The sequence below is a fragment of the Acinonyx jubatus genome, chromosome F2, assembly GCF_027475565.1.
Source record: "Acinonyx jubatus isolate Ajub_Pintada_27869175 chromosome F2, VMU_Ajub_asm_v1.0, whole genome shotgun sequence".
NCBI classification, from domain to species: domain Eukaryota; kingdom Metazoa; phylum Chordata; class Mammalia; order Carnivora; family Felidae; genus Acinonyx; species Acinonyx jubatus.
The window spans coordinates 16,865,970-16,890,943 of record NC_069394.1 but is presented as its reverse complement, the minus strand read 5'-3'; the positions used below and the strand labels follow the sequence as shown (position 1 = coordinate 16,890,943).

At 39.9% G+C, this 24,974-nt stretch overlaps 1 protein-coding gene across 3 annotated transcripts; it reads right to left on the bottom strand.

Moving 5' to 3' along the window:
• ZHX1 (zinc fingers and homeoboxes 1) lies at window positions 1-23,944 on the bottom strand. Of its 3 annotated transcripts, none has more exons than XR_003421636.2 (5): window positions 23,558-23,944; window positions 16,644-16,756; window positions 4,385-7,231; window positions 3,871-3,967; window positions 1-1,596 (listed from the first exon to the last, which is right to left on the bottom strand). XR_003421636.2 is itself a non-coding variant. In XM_027063958.2 (4 exons), the coding sequence occupies exon 3, from the start codon at window positions 7,004-7,006 to the stop codon at window positions 4,388-4,390; it is 2,619 nt and encodes an 872-aa protein (XP_026919759.1). In that variant the 5' UTR covers window positions 7,007-7,231; window positions 16,644-16,756; window positions 23,558-23,941; the 3' UTR covers window positions 1-1,596; window positions 4,385-4,387. The 3 variants fall into 3 exon arrangements, 1 of the variants encoding a protein (XP_026919759.1); XR_003421637.2 differs by having other exon boundaries at window positions 3,900-3,967; XM_027063958.2 differs by lacking the exon at window positions 3,871-3,967 and having other exon boundaries at window positions 23,558-23,941.
• Between the last annotated feature and the right edge of the window lie 1,030 nt (window positions 23,945-24,974).

The window sequence follows — 24,974 nt, the reverse complement described above, 5'->3', positions numbered from 1 at the left end:
AATGGTTTAAAAAAGGGAGCAATTTAATCATTATAATACAGAGTGCTTTAAGAAGTTTTTAAATGTGTAAAAGAAAGAACAGTTTAGTGCATTAAATTGTTACAGTCTTTACATTGCTTCTTCTTAAAAAAGTTAACAGTAGTATGAAAAAGCCACCCACGAAGCCAGCTGTCTGAGTGAAGAAATCAGCTACATTGCAGCATTTTGGAATTACTAATAAAGCTATAGTTAAAAAATAAAAAGTTTATAAAAATGAAAGCAGCATGCATATTCAAGGCTTTTTCATAACATTTCATTAGCTGACAAACATTTAGGTAAAAACAAGAGCTTAATATTATTCATTAAATTAGACAAAAGAAACTGGCCAAGCCCACTACATCCGGTCATTCATAAAAACGTTTTAAAATGCAGAGCTAATTAAACTGAACATTTTTCTATGAAGAAAGCACAGTTTGAAAAATGATCCTATAGTCACAAAAAAAGGGTCCTTCTCAACATGAATGAACAGCACCTGTCTTTACAAAGTTTATAAGTTAGTATGAACTTTCAGTCTCCTGATATGGCAAGAGTTAACAGTTAACACTCCCATAATTCATAAGTGAAAAGCTAACCTTTAACTCATTATGATCAGTTCAGAATTTTTTCTCTATTCACTGAAATTGCTACCTACAGTAGAATTTCACTGAAAGATAATTCTTGAAAATTCTGATCTGACACCTGTACAAACATTTCTGATCTCTATATGATTGTAAGAAAACACTAAGTATATATTTACTACATGGTACTTCTTCACATTTTTGGTAAAATATTTATTTCAGAGTTTCACCCTATTCAAATTCTTATGCCATTTTCTTTTCCTTCTTCAATACTGATTATCTTCAGTTTACTACAAAGCAAATTCAGCTTCTAATGAAAAAAATGAACAGAGTATTACAGAGTAAGAGTGGTATCTACGAGTGTGTTCAATTAAAGATCCAATCATTAAGGGCCAAAGATACCACAAAATCTTAATGGTTCCAACGCGTGTCAATCGGCTGTTTTACATTAAAATGGTATAAGCCCACGTACAAATTTTAATCTTAGTGCAAGGCCTGATAAATAAGACATAGAAATAAATCAGGTTCTTTTTTTCCCCCTGTTTCTAATAATTTTTACTCTGTAAAATGTTTGGTCACTCAAAGCTATAAGCTTAATCACGTATCAAAGAATATAGGCAGTAAGGCCCATCTCACTAGACATACAGTATTAACCTGGACAAAAGATGAGGACAAGCTCTAGTGGTCATTAAACCCCCTCAGAAAGTCTAAGAATCAGAACATCTCCATCATATCAGAATAAAAATGTACTATATTAAAATTTGAATTTTTACAAGTTTTTTTTTTAATTAGTGTTCTATTTACATTGCAGAACTTCCGCCAAATGCAGTAGTTTAACTTTGGCACAACATTAAGTTCCATTTCTTTTGGGCACTGGATCCTATCTTTTGAGAATGTGTATGCCCCAAAACGTTTTCAGTGTCATCAAAGTTTGGGCCCATTCACAGTAAATCAGACATCTTGCGTTGAAGAATTGATTCTCATCCAACATTTTAGGCAGCTATAAAAGAAAAACATAATAAAAAACTAAAATTTTAAAGAAAACAATATTTTAATGTTTACCACTTTAGAAACAAAAATTATACAAATTAGCCATGAAAATACATCCTCTGTATTCGCTTATTAATACAGAAATCACTTGCTATATACATCTTATATAAAGCACTAGATTTTGGGAACAATTCCTATGTATATATTCTGCATATAGACATTTTCACCTATATGTAATGATTTATTAAAAAATTATTAGTAGGAAGTATATATTTCATTTTCAGTATTTGTTTTTTTAAAATTAATTAACATATATTTTGAGAGAGAAAGAGAGCGTGCACACGCAGGGGAGGGGCAGAGAGAGACAGAGAGAGAGAGAGAGAGAGAGAGAGAGAGAGAGAGAGAGAGAGAATCCCAAGCAGGCTCCATGGTCAGCACAGAGCCTGACATGGGGCTCAAACTCACAACCGTGAGATCATGACCTGAGTGGAAATCAAGAGTCAGACGCTTAAGTGACTGAGCCACCCAGGCGCTCCTCATTGTCAGTATTTGTAGTAAAAAGACTGAAACCTAAAGGCTCTTGTATTTTTTTTCTATTTATATACAAGGCTGGCTTGTGCAAAACATATTAAATGTATCTCACTTTCTGCAATAACTATTTTGGAAGTTTTGGTTACTTATTTTTGGTAAACTGAACCATACTTAAATGGAGAAATAGCTATTTAGAGGAAACTCATGGTGAATCCTTTTATAAGAGGAAAAAGTATTTTGCTAAGCCAACAATAACTTGTTAGTTAATGTGTTTCATGATTTTCGACTTAATATTTTAAAAGGCATGCCTGAATATGTACCATGAAAGTACACGTATATTATATATAATATTTTGAAAACGGCGGCTTTGTATGAATTTTCTGACCACAGTATCCATTAGAGTATCAATAGAACACGAGAATTATCTACACTAACTTAAAGTCAAACCAAACTGTACAAAAAAGTTCCTATTATTTTTGGAAGATCGGCGCTCTCTACAGAATCACTGCTGAGGTTACTACAGCCGCAATGACAATTCGCTGCAGCAACGCATTTCTTGCTTTCATCTTGGCCAAGTGAGAATTCTTGTGTTTAGCAACAATAAAAAATGCCTGTTAAAAATATTTTATGCATCTGGGTCAGAAGAAAGCCTGTCCTGAAAATTTCTGACATTAGGAAGCAGAGGGCTGCAACACAGAGTAAACCTGCAAAAACTGTTCAACTGCTGGTGACTTACATTACGCTCTACAACCTGGCGCGAGGCTTTATTCTAAGACAGGTGTGTTAAAAAAAAAATACAAAATAGGTGCATTTTTAGTTTCATCTGTTTTTCTGCCTGAAAAAAAAAAAAGTGTTAACAGAAAGAAAACTTGGAAGAGGGCTGCTAAACAGTAAAAAAGGTGCCTGGTACATATTAAGCTCTCTATAAATAATTGCTTAGCAAATAAATAAAGCCAGGGAGGAAGACGTGGAAGAATTAAGGAAATAGCTGGCAGAATAACAGAGCATAAAAGCAGAGGATGGGGTAGGGATGCAAAAAGCTAAGGAAGTAAGTAAATATGCTCATATGATAATGAGGGTCTATGCCTTATTGCCTTCTTTACTGTGTGAGAACAGCGCAGTGACTTCTGATAATAAGATGGTTTGGGACTACTAATAGACATACACAAACATTTTGTGACAAGTGCACTGTTCTCAAAAAAAGTGTAAATTTGATCCTGGAATACTCCAATACAGAGAGTAGGAAAGAACAGAACTATGCTATTGAATTCCAGAAGTATTAAGAATTGAAATCCTAACTCTGAATCCGGTATCTGATTTGCAACTACAGTGGAATTTTAATTAACTCAATCTATGAATTAAAATTTAAGGAACATGCCAAACCTTCAGATTTAAAGCATATTTACTTGTGCTTTTATAACAAGAGATACATTTTAACCAAATACAGTGTTTCTGCTGGTAGCAGGTTTGTTTTATATCAAAGAGTGAAAAGATACTTTAGGCAACTGAGTTAATTTAATATCAAATCTGTTATTTACCTTTTGATCTCGGAGTCAGAAATAATTTATATCACAGTTTTCAAAAACAGATGCCATCTAAGCAAATGTGAATTTACATAGAGCCTAAAACAGACCTTTGGCTTTCAAGAGAAAAATTACTGAATAATTTTAACACATAAAGCATGTTAAACTATAGTTAAAAACCTAATCGTTTGGGGGCAATACAATGAATAAAAAAAGATACCCATTTTCACCTAGTTTCCTAAAACTGAGCAATCCTCACCCCTGTGGTAAGTCTTTCCTTCGGTATACTTTTCCCCTTCTTTTTAGTTTTCGTTTTTGAATTCTTTCCTTAAATAGGCAAAAAATGAAGCTTTAGTGAAGGAGGGTTGCAAGCAATACATTTTAGTTATCTTTAGTATTTGTGAATCCACCTCCCCCCCCCCCCCCCCCCCCCGCTGCCCCATCTCCCTTCTTTGAGAATGGGCAACTTTCCCTTAAGATAAAGTAAAAAAACATTTCATGTAAAAAGTAAGTAATTAAAGCAGCATTAAACTCTACATAATAAACCTAACAATCATAATAATCAGACTACACATAATAATCATGTATCTCTTGGCTACAGTCATGGCCCCTGGTCATCTTCTTAGCTAAAATAAAAGCCATTTTAGAAAAAAAAAAAACTATCAAAAATGAACGTGGTCAGGTACGAGGCAACTATTCTAAAGGTATGTGGTTGACGAATGTACGCTCAGATTAAAAACTTACATGTCAGTCATCTGATTTAGAAAGCTTCCGCTTCACATGTCGTGGGGGTTCCCAAGTGTCACTATCATCGGTTTCTTCTTCGTCCTCTTCCTGATCATCGATGACTTCATCTTCCTCCTCATTTTCCTCAAATAATTCTATACCTAACTCTGATCTTCTCTGTCTTTCTGCAAACCACTCTCTGACCTGCTCGTAGCCCATATGTGATTTGTTAACGAGTTCGTCAAGGTCTTGCTCGTTAAGAAATTTGTGCTTCAGGTAATAATCCTTAAGTATTGCAGTTCCAGTTTTAAATTTTATGAGTGATGGCCCCCTGTCCCAGTTGTTCATCCTCTTGCTCCCTCTCGGCCGCCCGCGCGGTCTTCCTCTTCCCCTTCCTTTGGGCCTCCCTCTCCCCCTTTTCCTTAGGGAAGACAGGCCATTGACACTACTCGAATTGGCGCTTTGATAGTAATAGTACCATTTTAAGTTTCCGTTTTTCCAAGCGTAACGGGTGTCCCCAAACCAACTAACTATGTCTGTTCTCGCAAGCCCGCTTTCTTCAGCCAGCTTGTCATACTCCTCTGGCGACGGCCACTGCGTTCGGACAAATGCACTTTTAAGCATGTGCAACTGCTCGGGTGTTTTCTTACACACCTTGCCTGTATTCCCGGGCTTAGGTGCACCAGATTCGTCTCTGGGAGAAGCTTCTCCAGCTTCTTCTTTGGAACTACCTGCATTACTTTCCTCTATTTCCATTTTCTCTTCCTTTAAAGCTTTTGATTTCTTCTTCTCTGTAAACCAAGCATCAATCTCCCTTCTGGTAAGTTTGGTTTGCGCTCTTAACCTATTTAATTCTTCATCTGTAAGTGCGGAGCTGTTGAGAAAACTTGCCTGAAGAGCACGAAGCTGCTCCGCCGTCTTCTCTTTAAACTTCTGGGGAGTAAAGTCGGGAAAAGGATTCCAGGACTGTTTGGGCTGTGACGTGACGACGGTTGGGGATTCCGCGGTTTCGTCGCTGGAGTCTATAACGATCGTGGTGGAGGAATCGTTGTTGAGATGTAAGCACTGGTTACTCTTTGAATTTCTCTGGTTGTACCTTGTGTCGCTAAACCATTTTTTAATCTCTCCTTTAGTCAGGCCTGTGATTTTCATAAGTCTGATAATTTCTGAATCGTGGGGAAACTGATTTTTAAGGTAGCTAACTTTCAGTTCTGCCAGTTGCTCTTTCGTCTTTTTTGCCCGAATGCCGAACGAATCAGGGTTGGCCACTGTGCTTTCATGTTTGACAAGCTGAGGAGGTGGAGCGGCTGCCGTCGCCGGCTTTGTCTCTGCCACGGGCTGCGCGGCAGGTGCCTGACTCTTTTGCACATTTGTTTGATTTGGAACCCCTGCCACTGTCAAGGCTATAGGTGCTGTCACCGGCAGGGTGTTTGTTCCAGCCACTTGTGTAAGGACCAGACCTGGCTGACCAACTATTTGGCATGTCTGCAAAATGGATGGTAAACCGTTACTCCCTGTGGAAATGTGTGTGGGAATAACAGTTATGGTCTGAGGTACAGTGTGTACTGTTCCGTTGAATTGTTTCCTTCTCGCCTCCTCTACTTCCTCAGGAGTCCAGCTGACACCATGTTTTAGGCGTTGGGCTGAAAACCATATCTTGATCTGTTCCTCTGTGTATTTTGCTTGAGCAGAGAGAACAGTAATTTCTGACATTGTCGGGTAAGGGAATTTGTTGTAGGTGTTAAGCAAAAGGGGGTTGTTATCCAATGCAGCATTGTAGGTAGGAATGCTATTAACAGGGATTAAGACTTTGGGAATCAGATTGGAATTCTGCTGAGCCGAGACGGCGGTTATCACCTGTGCTAACCCAGGAAGAACCGCTGCCGGCGTCACGACGGTGCTGGCAGCACCTGGATGTATCCTGTTCGCAACAGAAGTGCTTGTGTTGGATTCAGAAGCCGAAGAACTTGGATTTTCCACAGTTTCTTCACGATCTGCTTTGATTTCATTCTCTTTGTCTTCAGGAACATCCTCCACTGAGTTGTGGTGAACTGTGATCCGTTTGGTCTCTACTTTATTCTTCATCATTTTCATAATTGGAGTTTTACTGATAGATATTCCTGAAGAAACTTCTGTTGGTTCAGCTTGCTCTGAGTTCTCCTCCTTAACAAAACTCCCATCAAAGGTCAGATCATTTATTGTCTGTTCAAAGATTGTCTGGTTATTTCGTTTCACCATAGTCAACTTAAAATTCTCCTCTCCTGGGTGATATTTCAGATTATGCTCAGAAAGTGCATCATACCTTTTGGTAAGAAAATTGCATTCGACACAAACATAGGATGAGTTTAGCACTACGTTGGGATGTTCTGAATCCACATGAAAAGTAAACATATTTAGATCTGGGGTTTGAAAAGTACAATATTTACATTCATAGCCACCTTCAACTTTTTTATTTTGCTGATTGTCAGAATCCACAGATTCATGAACTTCTTCATCACTTGAGATACTCTCTGCCCTGGTGTTGTCTACAGGTGTAAGTACAGGAGGCCCGTCATCCAAATCTGATATCAACTCAAGGTCTGGATCTTGCTCACTGGCAAGGACCATGCAGGGTGTTGTGGATTTTCGCCTGCTTGCCATTCTGATGTTATGAGCAAAATCTCAGTGGTGATTAAAAAGCACTGAAGCTTAAAACTGTTCAGAATTCTTCACTTGAAAACAATGGCTTTTGGTTCTTCAAGTCCATTTTTGTGTTCAACAAGTTTCATTAGCAGCTTTTTCATGGTGCAATCAAGTAAAGAGCTTATCGTTGGCAGATAAAATACTGTTGGACTGCTGAACTTTTTGAAGCACAACTCCAATCACCTACATTAAAATAAATTTAAAAATGTTTCAAATGCGTGATTATGATCTTTTAAACAAATTGCAGTTATATTTCACTTATACGAAGTTGTTGGATAGCTCAGTTATAAAGATCTAGAATAAGACTAGAACCAGGAAAAAAGTCCTCTAAGGAGGATTATCCCAAGCCAATTCACTGAAGGTCACGTACTATACTAATGGTCAGCCCCCAGGCTTGTTGCTTGGATTTTTCAGCCAGCTCTATAATAAAAGGGAAGTAGGAGAAGACTCTGCTTTGGTAAGCACACTGTTATCAATGCGAAATGATAAGCTGTTACTAAGGAGGAACTTGAAAACTATAAAAAGCAGTCACAGGTACTCAGAGACTCTGGCATTAAGTGTATATGAAATTCAGTCCATCAGTTGTGCTTTCTTCCTCCCACTGGTTTGTTTTATCATTCCAGTAGCATGGCCAAGTATGACAAAAGCAGCAAAGATGGATACGAATGATCATAGTTTCAGAAACATTATTCTTAACCATTCTTCACAATGCTACCAGAATTTATAAAACGTATCTGATCATATCAGTCACCTGACTTAAAGCTTCCCCAATGCCAAAAGAATGAAGTCCAACCTCCTTAAGCCACATGTAGTTCTTACCACAACTTGGCCTCGATCTCGATTTTCTTCCATCTCTCTCCTGACTCCTATTTCCTTATGCTTTGGGCACAGTAGACACAACTGCCGCTCCAGGGACACACAGTGAAGGCTGTTCCTTAGGCCAGGACCTTATCTGTGAATGTGGTGTGATGATCTTGTCTTCTAGATCACCTTCTCCCTCTAACTTGGCCCCATCTCCTCCTCGGTTTATCGTTCGGTCTAGCACTTACTGCGTTGTGGCACAGGAGTGTTACGTATCTGTCCTCCAACCTCTCCGTACTCCTGCTCTCCTTACTAGAAGTTTGTGTCCCATTCTTCCAAGAACCTTTATATCTTCAATCTAATGCTCTCCCAGCTTAACTATCTTGGCTGACTTCTCGTTTATTTCTGCATCCCCTTTGCATACAAGAAGCCTAGAAGTAGGGACTCACAAAATGTTTATTAACTTGAACTAGAACAAATAGGAAAATAGTCCTATGAAACTCAACATGCCCAGAGAACATCACCACAGAGAATAGCAGCTGAAATTTACAAGAATGACCGTGACTCATCAAGAAAAAGTGAATTATTCTCATACACATACATTTTAATAATTTTGTACCCAAATATTAAAAAAAATTTTTTTTTAATTTTTTTTTAATGTTTACTTATTTTTGACAGAGAGAGAGAGAGAGAAACAGCATGAGCAGGGGAGGGGCAGAGAGACAGGGAGACACAGAATCTGAAGCAGGCTCCAGGCACTGAGCTGTCAGCACAGAGCCCGACGCAGGGCTCGAACTCACAGACTGCGAGATCATGACCTGAGCCGAAGTCGGACGTTCAACCGACTGAACCACCCAGGCGCCCCTAAAATAAAATGTTTTAATGTTTATTAAACGTTAAACATCTCTCTCTTATTTTTGAGAGAGAGAGAGAGACAAAGAGAGAAAGTGCATAGGAGGAGCAAAGAGAGAGGGAGACAGAGGAGTCAAAAGGGGCTCTGTGCTGACAGCACAGAGCCTGATGCAGGGCTCAAATTCAGGAACTGTGAGATCATGACCTGAGCTGAAGTAGGACACTTAACTGACTGAGCCAGGTGCCCCTAAAATACAATTTTAATGCTACCCCAATGAAAGGTGGTGTGCTTAAGTCTAAACTAAATGAGAATGGAAATGAGTTAAGCGGTCTCATTTACTCTCTACCTCAAGAACTATTTTCATTCACTAGTATAATCCTTTTCCTAGCTGAACTGAGGAGAAAAAGTTTACTTCAAAGATTATAAAGCAAAACCTGGTCTGTCTGAGGAGATATACTGACTCAGTAAAAGAAGAAAACTTTTTAGGAAACAGAACTGTCCAAAGAGAGAATGCCCTGCCTTTGAAGGTGGCAAGATCCTCTCCACTGGGGTTATTCAAGTACATACTACATATCTATTTGATGGATCCAAGCAACAGACGGAAAGTTGGCCTAAATACCCCTCGTGCCCAGACTTCCAATATTATAAAATAAAAAGCAGGGAGCCTGGGTGGCTCAGTCACTTGAGCATCTGACTTTTGATTTCAGCTCAGGTCATGATATCACAGTCATGAGATCAAGCCCTGTGTGGGGCTCTGCACTGGATGTGGAGCCTGCTTAAGATTCTCTCTCTCTCTCTGTCCCTCTCCCCTGCTCTAAAATTAAAAAATAAATTAAGTAAAGCATCAGCTTAGTAATAATAGTATCCTATTCTCGAAGAATCCCTATTCTCACAGGTGTCTTTTTTTTGTTGTTCGTTTTTTTACTCTGGAAAATGCCTTTGATTTCTAAGGGAATATAAAGAAGTCACTGATATTTAAAACTATTTCTTAACTGAATGTTATAAACTAAACTAATGCCATCTCTCCTATGCAATTCAGTAGGGTTTGAACTATTTTGTTCAAGGGCTAGAATAGCTGTTTGATTATTTTTTGTCATTAGGAAGAGGTATTTCCTCAAATAGCCTGCAGTAAGTGGAAGAGTAATAAATGAGCAAAACCCACATTTTTGGCAGTGAGGGAGAAAACTGCTGAAAGGCAGGGGAGTAAGCTATTTCGTAACTGTTATTCTCCCAGAATCTCAGATTATATTTCAATGGGTATATACTAATCGTTACAAATCAGAGATGGAAAGGTGGAGTTTTTTTTTGTTTTTTGGGTTTTTTTTTCTGGAACTACCTTTCCTTAGTGATGGTGTTCAAACTTTTTGTTGTAAGCAGGGAAGCCCTTTCTTCAAACAAGATTCTAGGAGAAGCCCTGGGGCAAAACGGACAAATAAACAGCTGCCTGGCTGGAGAAGCAGAGGCTAAACGACTTCCTGACCCCACCCCATGGATCCCGTAAGCCCTACTTGCACCTCTGATGGGTTCTGAGATGTGTTTGCAAGGCTGTACCTTAAAATCTTAAACACTTTCAAGACAATGTGTGGGTGTCACTAAAAAATCCTTCTCAGTTTACCACTGCTGAGCCGTGAAATTTGAAAACTAATGCGAATTTAATGTGTCCTTCAGGTTGTTTCCCTGTGGAAGGCAGGGCCTGGGCACTCAGGGCTAAAACAGAGTAGCCAGTACTAATAAGAGATACAGAAGGGAAACTTGAGGAGCTAAGATCCCCTTATTATCCTGGCTCTCTAGGTCTTAGGTTAAACTGCTTACTTTTCATTTTATCTAGCTTAAAAATAGGAATTAGCCAAATTATTATTTTTATTTCTCTTCCTTATAGCTCACTCTTAAATTCATAAGAATTTAAGCAGATATAAACAAATTTTAAAAGCTTAAATATTTTTTGATAAAGTCATAAAATTACAAAATGTTCATACATTATTTTACAACCTAATGATGTATATGCACAGTTGTGCTTTGTCCTTTGAGAGCATTGGTCTTGGCAATGTAACCTTAAACAAGCTACTTAAAAGAGAAGCTTTTTGAAATAAAGTCTTCAGGCGGCACCTGGGTGGCTCAGTTGGTTAAGCGTTTGACTTCAGCTCAGGTCATGACCTTGTGGTTCATGAGTTTGAGCCCCGTGTCGGGCCCTGTGCTGACAGCTCAGAGCCTGCAGCCTGCTTTGGATTCTGTGTTTCCCTCTCTCTCTGCCTCTCTTGCATTCGCACTCTGTCTCTCTCTCTCAAAAATAAATAAACCTTAAAAAAATTTAAAATAGGGGCGCCTGGGTGGTTCAGTCCGTTGAGCGTCCAACTTCAGCTCAGGTCATGATCTTGCAGTTCGTGAGTTCGAGCCCTGTGTTGGGCTCTGTGCTGACAGCTCAGAGCCTGGAGCCTGCTTCACATTCTGTGTCTCGCTCTCTCTCTGCCCCTCCCCTGCTCATGCTCTGTCTCTCTCTGTCTCAAAAATAAATAAAAAACATTAAACAAATTTTTTTAAATAAAGTCTTCAGTAATGCAAAAGACTCAAACCTGATCATCTTGGGCATTTAAGACTGCCTCAAGCTCAGGTTACTTATATACCCAACTACACAGACCTGAAAAATACTCTCTTTCCACTGTACTCCTGAAAACTGTTCGCTTACATTTTCCTAACAAAACCAGAGTCACTATATTGTTTAACATATTTCTAAAGGGAGACTGAAAATTCCCAAAAGATCCTCAAGATTTGGTCCAATGGCTCAATTTTACTATAATGTCTATAGCTCGAAAATAGACCAAAGCACAACGGCATCCTCATGGTACTGATTATAAGGTCATAATTTTCAGGGAAGCAGGGTACTCAGTACAAATGCCCCACTTTTATGACAGAAGAAACCCAGGCCCAAAGGAATAAATTCACAGAGGCTTTGTGATATAAGACAAAACCACGTTCTGGAGTCTCCTCTGTCACTCAGTAGTTCAGTGACTGGAAAAGTTACTCAGTATCGACCTCAGTTTTCTCACCCATAAAAGCAAGATTCTTCAATTCAACAAATTCACTCAACACCTATTTGCTGAACGTCAACCATGAGCCAGGCCCTGTGTTGGCACTACAGTAAAGTGACGATCAAGACAGACTGCCTCCGGTGTGTCAGATACGAGCAGTCGAGCAAGAAAAACAGGCAGTAAAAATTACTTAAAATAACTGTGATCAATGCAATGAGAGAGGAAGTATCAGAAACTCTATGGGCACACTGCAGGAGGCTTCTAGAAAAGCAGCAGAAAAGGCTACCCTGGAGAAAATAAGAATGATGCCATCTACCTCAGAGGCTGATTGAATAAATGCTTCACACACTGTGATACACGGTAGGTACCTAATTAATGCTATTTTCCAGTCTCTGAAAAATTCTTTTGGGAGATGAAGAAATACCATTTATTTAGTATTATTCCCTTTCTCTCTTTCAAGTAACATAATCAGCTGACAAGGCACACAAATTGAATGAAGAAGCAGAAAGGGTAAAAAGACAGAAGGAAAATATCTTTGGTGTGGTTCCAATTTATCTCCTTTTATCATTAAAGTGCAACAGGGCTGAGACAGGAAAACTGTCATACAGAAATTGCTATTAGCTGATAGTCCTCCTCTACTTGAAGGTCAGCTAACAACAGAACTCAAAATCAATTTGGGGAAACTTGCACTATTTACCTGTAAAGGAGAGTAGAGTTCAGTTGCACAACTGAGTAGCTAGCTAGGTGGCTTTGCAATTTAAGCACAAAATGAAGATTGCCAATAAAATAAAAAATTATGCTTTAAATGCATTCAGCACTGTAGATATAATTATACTTGAAAGCTATTTTCAATTAACTTTTCAGTAGAAAAATGGTAAAAAAAAAAACAAAACAATAACAACAAAATACCAAACATGATCAATTAACTGTTACACTACCCTTAAAAATGGTAATCAAGAGCAATTAAGGAATATGAAAAAATATTTATCCATTTACTGTTACAATTTTTAAAGATCAGAACAAAATTTGCATGTTAATTGTAAAATAACTATGGGAAAATAGGTATGTATATGGACAAAAACTAGATGAGAATATAAAGAAATGAAATTTTCACATGAGATTGTGGGTGAAATTTTTATGTGTGCTACTCACAAATTTTAATGTTGTCATAATATTGCTCTATTAGAAAATGCAACAAACACTAATTTCAAGGCCTTAAAATTGCAAATAGGCTAGGATATTTTGGTGGTCCCTTGTCTGCAGCTGGAAACAAAGTTCCCTTTCTATGGCAAAAACATGGGCTATGGTTTTTTTCAGGGAAGCAGAAATCCCTGAGTATGTATGACACCCAGACATTTTTGGGAGCCGCTTCTCCGTGGCCTGAGAAATCAAACTAGTTCTCAGAGCCCTCAAGAACACTCGGAGTCTGCAGCATATGGCTCTAGGCCAAGCCAATTTCCATGGTTTTATCTGCATCCTGGCTCTTCTGCTGAGGGTAGGATACTTCTCACACAATTCATGATTCTTCACTCATCAAAATAATTATGACCATGTTTCTTTACAGGAAAGCACTTAATGAAAGCAAAATTCATTTTATCAGTGTATAAAAAGTGAGGACAGTTCTAACAACAGTTCCTACATGGTCAAGAAGAATGTCCACACAGTTTTCCACTATATCCCCAGGGCCTAACACATCGCCTATCAAGGCCTCAATAATATTTGCTGGGGGCGGAGGGGACCTTTAACACTCATTTACAGAGGAGTTATAAAGGACATCTGACTTATTTTATAGATTACTTCCAATGGTAAAATCCTTACCAATAACATTACCTTAGTCACCAGAATATTAAAACAACTCAAATATAAAACATCCTATTTATTAAAATATAGCAGTGAATATTCAACAAACATTTACCAACATGTATAATTCTGTTGTAACAAATCAGTTTTACATATGACTAGTACATGTCTAAATTTTGGACTGCGTAAGAATGAAACAAGGGAGACATACTCATTCGCAGAATTAGTCCTGCAGTGAAACTCAGGAGAAAAGGGTTCTTGTAAAAATAGCAAATGCAAATCTGAACTTAGAATAATTATTTTTCCGTTCCAGGAGAAAACTGTACTTTAATGGTGCTCTACATTTTTAAAGAGATTAAAAAATAAGTTCTCAATGTAATCTACTATAAATAGTAGATTGTTTTAAATTCTATGCCTGGTGCTACAAAAAAGCCTAAAAATTTTTATAGTTAAGCAGAACTATACTGAATTTCCATGCCTCTATTTTTTTGGCTGTCTTGTACTTCAAATTAAATGATTAATAGATAATAATTTATTTGGCTAGTTAGCCACAAGAGCATGTTATACTGGTATTTTATGTGAATAAAAACTATTTTTTATACCAATTCTAAGTCAAATATGAGTACTTATAATTTTTAGGGATTATGTTAGTTTTGAGTTGGTACTAACTAAAAACTGTTCTCAGGGTAGCTAAAATATAAACTGAGACTCCTTTGGGATATGTATTCATACCTATACTGAGAATTCTTAGAACTCTGTATTCTATTTAGTTTCACTTCTTACTCTCTGAGTCACAGTTCTGTTTAGCCAGCTGAAAATACTTATTTTTACATGTTTATATTCAAACTAAAAGTTACAAATCCACCCAAATCACAGAATGCCTGAAATAATAATAGGAATAAAGAATAATAGAGTATAACTAACTAGAATTTAAATAAAACTTTGAAAAGACAAAAAAAAGAGTAATGGGATTAAAACAAATATTCACTTTGTTAAAAAAAAAAAAGGATGCTTTTTTTCTTAAAACATTTATTCATTTTTCAGAGACTGAGAGAGACAAAGCATGAATGGGGGAGGGAGAAAGAAAGAGGGAGACAGAGAATCCGTACGAAGCAGGCTCCAGTCTCTGAGCTGTTAGCAGAGCCTGACACAGGGCTCGAACTCACGGACTGAGAGGTCATGACCTGAGCTGAAGCTGGATGCTTAACCAACTGAGCCACCCAGGTGCCCTGAGGATGCTTTTTTTAATTAAAAAAAGAAAACAATTTTGGTCTCTATGCACTTGAGGCCTAAAGAGAAACTATAAAAGCATTTAGAAACAATGCTCAAGTTCCTAAAAAATATTAAATGAGAAATCTGACAACCCAAATTTGTACCCACAGCAAATGTTTTTGAGAATTACGGTAACCTAGAATCATTACCTAAGAGATAAATCTCAAGAAAATTGCCAATATGGTCTCAAGGCAATCAAAATTCAAGTATTAAGGTGAATATAGACAGGAGTGAATGTGATAAAAATGGAAGCATCTAAGAAACTGGCCAAAGATCATCTAATTTCAGAAGATCCTTTTGCTAATGCTAAACTAAGGCTTAAGGGTTTAGAAACTCCATCTTCTCTGCTTTTTTCCACCTGAGAAAGCCAACCTTAAAAATGCTAAAGATTAAAAGAAGATTTCAAGCTGGATAAATTTCTCTTTGCAAGCTCTGACCCCATATTTGAGGAGTGAAATGTCTTTTTGAAAGGTCTCTGCTGGGTCACGAACGTGGCTCAGTCAGTTGGGGGTCCGACTTCAGCTCACGTCAAGATCTCACAGTTTGTGGGTTTGAGCCCCACATTGGGCTCTATGTTGACAGCTCAGAGCCTGGAGCCTGCTTTGGATTCTGTGTCTCCCTCTCTCTGTACCCCTCCCCTGCTCATGAGTGTTCTCTCTCATTCTCAAAAATAAACAAACATTAAATGCAAAAAACAGTCTCCAAAATCCTGGTTTTCTACCTTCTGTGGCATTAGGTAGGTATATAACATATTGAGAGTGATATACAAGTAAGTACTATGGTGGAATCTCCTGTATTTATTATTAAAGTTCATAGTAGTACCCCAAAGTAATTTTTTGCTGCAAATAGTTTTTCCCTAATTTTCTCAAGGAGGTGTGTTAACAAGTCTTTCACAGGCAATGTAACATAAGAATGCTATTCTTGACTGCAAGTGAGATTATCACTGAGAGGATGAAAAACCATTCATCTATCTGTTACCTTTCCCATTTATAAAATAAAATGTTACTTGTTTCACTCAGGTTATAATCATTTAGTTATAAAAAATACTTTGAAAGACAACAGTAATTAGTATTGGTAATGCCAACTTCTAAGGACTCTATCAATTTTTAAAAAATGAAAGTTGAACCACCACATTAATAGTTATGGAATCTTTCCTAGTACTTTCTGAAATCATCTAAAATGACAATTGGAATAATGTGTAAATATTTCAGCACTATAGTATGTAATCTAATCCTTGTTATAAAAGCCAATTTATGTCAGGCAAATAAAATATAAAAGTGATTACGTACAAATATATTCAAATATTTAAAAACTGGCATGTTTCACCTAAAACCAAGTATTTAATCATCAATATCCTAATTTTTATATTATAATTAACTATTATTAATAGATTATATATCGTAAGTATATTTTCAGGAACTGATCTTGTAAGTCTTGAAGCATTTTTCTGGATATAGGCAAAAAAAAAAGGTAAAATTTCTAAATCAATTTCCCTACACTAAAGGTCTCTGCCCTCGCAACCTTAATTTGACTTGTTTGCCACTGTTACCACAGCACCAAGTACAGTGTATTTCAGCAAATATTAGTCGAAAAATCAATTATTAATATACCACTTAGATTTATCATGAAGTGTGATGCTGTTTTCTTTGAAATTAATGCAGCCGATATGCCTTTATTTTTAAAGCTTGGAAGTACATTTCTTAACAAAGTGTCAAGACTAACTAAGTCTGCTGCTTTTTTAAGAAAAGCTTTTAAAACGTTAGGCAAATATAGTATCATGGAATCTAAAGTGAGCATTATTCAGAATATGAGTTTTATCATACCCAAACAATGAAACACATACTTGCCATAGCTTCCTCAGCATTCTGTTCTTTGACAAGGACAGTGTCCCTTCAAATTAGGTGTTTAGCTCAGGCCATCATTACCAACAGGTCTGAAGTACCTATCTGCCATCTCCTACAAAAAAAAAAATAAAATAATAATAATAATATCACTTTATCATCCTAGATATAATTCAGTCTTAGGACTTTAAAGGTTATGCCTTGGCTTTTTAAAAATAAATATAATTTTGAAAAAAATTCATTTCCTCACAGAAATTGTAAAAGAATCATTTAAATGCCAAACCCAATATTAGTAAGAAACACAAAATTTAAAACATTTTCAAAAATTCTATTTATATTATATAAAACAAACAAGTCATATACTATTTTCACTATTATACTATTTTCAATAAAAAATTTCCAAAATGTGAATATATGCAGGCTATAATATAAAAACTGAGGTGAAGAAATTGGGAATTGTAAAATATTAGTACACAAGTTATGAAAGACAATTTAGTTAAACTAAGAGGTGGGAGGAAGTGTATGTTGACATGTTCACACAATAAACCCACTGATACTTGAATCCTAGTTTACTATGTAATAACTGGAATGGGGTGGATTATTAAGCTGGCAACAAGCCAGTACAACTTAAATAAGTTAGTGGTACTCTACCCCAAAGCATGTGGTATGTAATAGACTGATCTGTGTTTCATTTTTGCAAGAAAGCTACTACCAAATGGCTTTCAATCAGTGTGTTGTGAAGCATCAGACTGTACAATCAAACAAACTGAAAATCATCTGCCGAAATTGAGATATGTGTCCAAAAATGTTGTGGTGTGTTATTTGGAGCACTTAAACCAATAAGGAAAATTTAATAAAAGCTATAATTGCTTCTTTTAATAAATAACAGTAAATAGTGCTTCTGAAGGGTTGAAGCATTTTTGTTGTTGAGTAAAATATTGCTAGGTTAAGTTAAAGCTTAGGCTGAATAGTTAGACTATTTTCATGAAAAGCAAAAGAGCATTTTCCTGGTAGGCCCACTGGGAACATCCTGTTATCTGCAGCCTGGGATTTTACAGTTTCATTTCCTGGTATCTCCTTGTTTGGAAACTCCTGAGCCATCCATATACAGGATGTGGACTAGAAGAGAAGATAGGAAACAGCTGCCAAAGAGGGGAAGTTATTTTCCAAAATGAATTATTAATAATATAGGAAATTGGTAACCTATTTGAACTCATTCTTAAATCACACAGTAAGTACAAGACGTTTTACTGAATAAGAGTCTCTTGAGAAGAGCTGCTGAGACACGTGAAGGCACAAGGCAACTAGAGGAGCAACAAATGAGCTCCGCCATACTTCTGGATGAAAAGCATACTTGCCTGATGTTATTTAAGTTCCTGGTACTGGGATTATTTTAGAACACTTCACTCTAACTCAAAGTAACTTTAACAATTTTAAGATCAGAATGAACTTCAAAAACTAAAGAAGTCATCTTAGCCGTCTACGTTATACAAGAAAACAGATCAGTTGTTTTGGCAGAAGATGGACTGCAAACAAAGATGAAGAGCTTGGGCTTTGGAACCAGACTGCATGGGTTCAAATCTCAGCTATGTCACTTACTAGCTGGGTGGCCTTAGACAAGTGACTTAGCCTGTCTATGCCAATGCCCCTCATTTAAAATGGGTCTCTATGAACATGTATTTAAAATAACACATGTAGGGCTGCCTGGGTGGCTCAGTCAGTTAAGCGTCTGACTTTGGCTCAGGTCATGATCTTGCACTCTGTGAGTTTGAGCCCCACATTGGGCTCGGTGCTGACAGCTCAGAGCTTGGAGCCTGCTTCAGATTCTGTGCGTCCCTCTCTCTGCCCCTTCCCTGCTTGCGCTCTGTCCCTCTCTTTCTCTCAAAAATAAATAAACCCTAAAAAAATAAAATTAAAAAATAAAATAAGATAACATATGTAAAGTGTTTGGAATATCTCCTGGCACTCAGTAAGTCCACAATTACATTTTTCTGACATTTATTTATTTTTTTTTTTGAAGAGAGACGGTGCAAGTGAGCGAGGGGCAGAGAGAGAGAGATGAGCAGGGCTCACCTGAAGCATGGCTTGTGTTTTACCTGAAGCGGGGCTCGAGTTCCCCCTGAGCTTGCCTGAGGTCGCCCGATGTGGGACTCAAACTCACGAACCTGAGCCAAAGTCAGATGCTTAAATGACAGAGCCACCCAGGCACTCACATTTTTCTGACTTTTATTTAAGGTGTTTATTTCAAGTTACACAACAGAGGAAGTCTTTGCACAAACCATGCTAAATGTTGAAACATTATAAAATAGTTTATTATTATTGTTTTTATTTTAGAGAGAGAGACAGGGTGGGAGGGAGGAAGGGGGAGAGAGAGAAAGAGAGAAAGAATCCCAAGGAGGCTCCCTGCTCAGTGTAGAGCTCAACTTGGGGCTTGATCCCATGACCCTGGGATCCTGACCAGAGCTGAAATCGAGTTGGACACTCAATTGACTGAGCCACCCAGGTGCCCCAAAACATTATGAAATATTTTAAAAGTTTAGGCAACAATCAATCAATTTTATTTCCATTTCGTACCTTTGAGCATATTTAGCAATGCTACAAGTTGGCTTTAACAGATAGACATTAATCAATCATAATTTTATACCCCCCACTCCAACATACACATACTTTCTCTGACCTTAGCTTCAAGGACAATCATTAATATATGACTCATTTTAAAAGGTGTTTCACAGAACTAACAAAGCTCTGATATAAATCATCTAACTGTAGAATTTCTCATGAAGAGAAATTGTTCTGTCCTCACCATGCCCTCACTCTCCAGGACAGTCCACGCCCAGTAAAGTTTTAACACAATTCTTTTTGACAATATTGGAAGGTAAAAGGGAATAGACTAAATATAGAAGAAAAACATCATTATGAGTGAAGTACTCAGAAATATCAAAATCTTGCCATCTCTTTTCATTCCTCACAAGAACCAAACAAAAAAGAGAAAGAAAGGCCTTTAGAAAGGGAGAAAAGGGAGTCAGAAATCCCATAGGAAATATGAAATCACTAAAATTTAATGACAAAGTTCTTTTACTTAAAATGATAAATATGTTATGTCTATTACTTTAATGTTTTGATGTTTTAGATTCTGAAAATATTATTTTTTAAAAATCTAAAAACTGAAAACAAACATCCTTCATAAAAATTCTGACTGCCTTGAATGTCATTCTTAAACTGCTCATAAAACTTCTTTTTTAAAGTACATCATCATATTTGTTTAGATCAAAGGTATATGTTTTTGTATCTCTTGAATGCATCATAGAATATTGATTATATAAGCTAAAAAAAATTCAGCATCCTTTAAGACCAAAACCTGGCAACTACCTAAAAATTTACATAAATATTTACTTTAAAAATTATCTGTATGAAATACAGGTCTCCAAAATGTAAACTCACATGTATATCCTGATTAATAATCTAAATCAGCAGCCTCAGTCAGGCAAATTTGGTCACTCACAACCACGAATATATCAGAGCAACAAGGATACGATAAAATAGATCAGTAATATTATGGAAACATTGGCTATTATTTAAAGGCTATCAGCACACGGCTTTTTCCCCCCTTCAATTAAATGTAATTTAAATTGCTTCTGAGATTACATAGGATGATTTAGAAGGATTTTAGGTTAGAAAAAATTTAGATGTAAAAGTGAATGTGCTACACTGGCTACTAGCTACTACCATAAACAATGCAATAGATATTTCCAAACACCTCCATGAATTAATGAATATGATATTAGATTAAAACCTAGCTTAGGCACTGAAGTTTTAACATGGCTAATATTCAAATAAGTAGAGCCTCTTGAGCCCAAATCCACAATGATGCAATGTACATAAAAAGGTTATTTCCTCAGCTGCATTTGTAATCACTTTAGTAATTTTAAGAGTACTTCCATTTAAATATGAAACCATGATTTACGTCAAACTAAGTCCCAAATAACCTATTTTTGTGCCCAATTAACATTATAAGGAAGAAAACAAATACATTATTACATCACCTTTCAGTCTTAATGTAAAATATAATAAAAAAGGGAGAAACTGCAAAATGAGCCACCTCACCTATGCTATTAAGTTCATTAATAAAATAACATAAAACTTGGGGCGCCTGGGTGGCTCAGTCGGTTGGGTGTCCGACTTCGGCTCAGGTCATGATCTCGCGGTCTGTGAGTTCGAGCCCCACATCGGGCTCTGGGCTGACAGCTCAGAGCCTGGAGCCTGTTTCGGATTCTGTGTCTCCCTCTCTCTCTGACCCTCCCCTGCTCATGCTCTGTCTCTGTCTCAAAAATAAATAAATGTTAAAAAATAACAATAAATAACATAAACCTTTATTCACATTTATTGGAAAAAAAAAAAAACCCTGTAAGTATCATCGAAGGTGAAATAATTGTGAAATCATCAATGGACAGTCCTCCAAATCCAGGGACATAACAAGCTCACTATAAAGGAGAGACATCTACTACTAATGAGTGCTCACCAGCACAAGCGCATTTATGTTTTCAGTCCTAGCATATTTTCAAACCATCTGGCATCAGTGCCACTCTGGTTCATCCAGCCTCATCTGTTCAGAACTGAATACAAAACTAGAGCTACATGCACTTTGGGGACACCGAAGAACAGCTCACATGTATAATAATACTCCAAATGCACAGCTCTCAACTAGTTTATACTTGAAATGTGTTTGAGAAGCCATTTCCCTGACAGACGTTAAGACTCTTAAAAATACTAGAATGGTTCAAAAAACCTGTATGAATCATAGCTGTCATCAGTTATCCAAGTCTTACTTTCTTTTTTTCTCATTTTATTCGCGATCATGAAATAGAGGATTTGAAGATGTACTTCTACAAAGATTCATTGATAAGTGAAATTCTACCAATTCTATATTGAAAGACCATAAGATTTTACATTTTATTTTGCATTTTGCACAAGATTAATCAGCTTTGCCCTAAAATGCTTAGAGCAAGGAGGGACAGATTAAGGGGGAAAACATTCATGAAGGCCCTTTTACATCCTGTTATGCCTTACTGTCTTTGACAGCGCCCACATTTCTTTTGCTTGAAATCGAGAGTCAGAATTGCTACTTGAGAAAATTTTAAAAAATCTATGGATATACTGAGGCCAACATCCCTGTGAGAAACAACGTTCGTTCATCCTCACTGTTGGCATAAGAACAAATGACTTTTTGGGGGTAATTTTTCAGAAACAAAGGTAATTCACATAACACCATATAACACCAGTTGAAGCTTTCAGACAAAGACTAAGAAACAATGACCAATACCAACAAATCTAAAGGTGCACTTATGTAGGCACGTACACACACACACACACACACACACACACACACACACACACACTCCAAACCCACAAACAGGCACTATTCCTGGAGGGAAGGCTGCTTCTTCCTAACTGTGAACCCTGTATTTTCCAATCCTCTGATTTCCGCCCCCCCCCCTTTTCTGTTGTCCTCTTGGCCTCCAAGAGAACTGCTTTCTCCTTTCAAGTTACATGGAATCCCAACCTAATCACATTACAAACTATCACCCTTTCTTTACCACCCCCCTCCCCAGCCCCCCCACCCCGCAAAAGATCAGCTCCTCCTCATGTGTTTCTTCAGCTCCGGGGTGTGATAGAAAAGCGCCGCAGAATTCCCACTCTGCCCCATCTCTGCCCTGTATCCCTCCTCTATCCACCCCTTTCCCCGCTTCCCACTTCCCCTCCCCTGACTCTTTCACTGAAGCCTTGCCAGAGCTTGTTCCTTCGCTAACCTAAACTAAGGATATCAAACGGAACCTTCTCCTCCTCTGGGCTTTTGCTCTTTTCTTACTGCTACCTACGGAGGGGAGAGGTGGAGGGTGATGCACGAAACAAAGAATTTCAAGTCCCTGTACCTAGAACTTTGGCGTAAATCCACAGGGAAAGGGCACCCGCCAGAGGTCTTCTCGGCCATTAGACCCCGCTCCCGTTCCCCTCACAGCTCCTTCCCAGCACTTCATTCCCCGCCAAGATTGGGAGATGGTTCCCGTTAGGCCCCAAGGCTCGGAGGAGTCCCTGGTCGGCCTCTCAGTCTCCCTTCTGAAAGGGACGGATAACATCTCCATTCTCTTTAATTAACTTCTCCCAGTCTTCCTCAAAACGGAATACAGTTCTTAAAGACTCCATTCTGAGTCTTGCCCCGAAGAGGGGGAACGGCCTGACCCCGAAATGGATGCCCAGTCTTCTCCGAAGTGGGGTACAACCTCGCCGGAAAGGTTTCCCGGGGCTCCAACCCCAATGCCAATGCGCTCAGCTCCAGCAAGACGATCTTTCCTTACTCTCCGAGAGACAGTCCCCACGAGGCCACGGGCCCCCCGCAGGGCAGGCCTTCCGACCTCCCCTAGGACCCTTAACATCGCTGGGGTCTCCGTCCATGCGGCGCCCTCTCCTCTCCCCCCCCAACCCCCCTCCCCCAGGAAGCCCCGTCTTCACTCCCCTCAACAGTCCCAAGTTGTTCGGTGCTCTCATAAGGACCGGGGCTGGTATATTCCCTACAGAGCCCACCCGCAGCTCCTTCCACGGCCGCAGACACCCCGAAATCGCGAAGGACCCTCGGGGGTCTGTCCCTCGGCGGCGATACCCCGGAGCCAGCAGGCCGGGTCCCTCCCCCTCGGACGCCCCGCGCCGGGTCCGCCCCGCCGCCCGCCGCCCGCCGCCGCCGCCGCCGCCGGCGCGCTCAGCCCCCGGGGTCTCAGCCCTGGGGCCGCCCTCCTCCGGCCGGCCCGCGCGGCGCTCGCCTTCCCCGGCCGCCGCGCCGCTCGCGAGCTCTGCGCTGCCTGTTCCCACCCGCAGTCCCCGGGCGTCCCGGCCCACTCGTGGCGGAGTCGGCTCGTGCCGCTACCTGCAGGGGCCGCCGCGCCTCTCAGCGCCCCGCCGCCGCCATCTTGCATTTCAAACCGGCTGCACTTTTCAGGGAGTCAACTCTGACCTGTGAACCCTACACCCGGAACCGCTCGGCGGGCCGGCACACGGCCTAGGCAGCTCGGCGGGCCCTGCAGAGCGTGGAGGGTCGGGGGTGGGGGTGCGAGGCGAGGCGCGCGCCCCAGCGGCCGACCGGGGGCGGGGAGGGAGGGAAGGAGCCGGCCGAGGCGGGGCCCTCCCGCGCGCGCGCCGTCCGCGCGCCCCCACCCCGCTCCGCGCCAGGCTCTCTACTCACGGACCCGGCTGCTCCCCTGGGGTTCGACCCGGGTCTCTACCCTCTGGATTGGCGCACGGGGAGGTAGGGAACCGCCCCGCCCCTCTGTCAACAGAATCCCCGCCCCGGCCGGCTCGGAAGCCCCGCCCTCTGTCAGCAGAAGCCTCGCCTCCTCCAGGTCTCGAAGCGGCCCCGCCCCTTGCGGGCGGTAGCTCCACCCACCAACAGAAGTCTTGTCTTTACTCAGGTCAGTCCCCGTCTTCTGTCACTTGTGGCCCTGCCCTCCGGGCGCTCTGCCTTGCTAATGTCACCGCCGGATCCTAAGAAACGCCCCTTGTCATCTTAAGCCCCATCTCCTGGTGGCAGTGCATCCAAGCCCCGCCCCCTTTATCGGAATCCCCGCCCACTGTCAAAAGAAGCCCCGCCTTGCTGAGACCAGTCTGGATTCCAGCCCGAAACCCCACTTTCTGTCAACCGCCGGCCCGCCTCTTCTCGCCTGCGGGTGCCTACCCCAGCACAAACCGCAGCTCCACCCGCTGACACCGAAAGTTCAGTTCAGCCTCACTTCGAACTGCAGTTGAAGACGGAACCACCCTTTGCTTCCCAAAGTCCTCCTTTTCCCCCATGCCTGCCCCTTCCCCCCTCTCCCCCCACCCGCCGCCCCGCTCACGAGCCTCTCCGCTGAAGGGCTTTCTTTTAAAGATATGGTCTTCACCGGACAGCTTCAATGGGAGCTAGTCCCGAAGAAGATGCCAGCCAAGGACCCAGGCTTTGGGGAAAACCGGACGGCGTCACCGCCCCTCCTCACCTCCGCTTCCCTTCCCCCCACCCCCACATCCTTTTTAAAAGTATGAAACGTGCAAACCAAAGCGGAGAGAAACGTCTCACTCTCCAAGCTGCTCTGCACAGATTCATGGGCCTGGACGCTCAACCCTCTGTGCTTTGACAGTAGTACTCCACTGAGCCACATTATTCCTAAAATGTGCAGTTGCTTAAAGTACAACCCTGATTGTTGAAATCGATATACAGCAGTTTCTTTTTATTTATATGTTTTGTCTTAGAATCCTAGCACTTGGGGAAACAGAAGCAAGTAAAGCTTAATGATCTTATAAACAGAGGTACT

Coding starts and splice junctions, on each gene's coding strand:
- ZHX1 (XM_027063958.2), bottom strand. CDS start 7,006: ATGGCAAGCAGGCGAAAATCCACAACACCCTGCATGGTCCTTGCCAGT.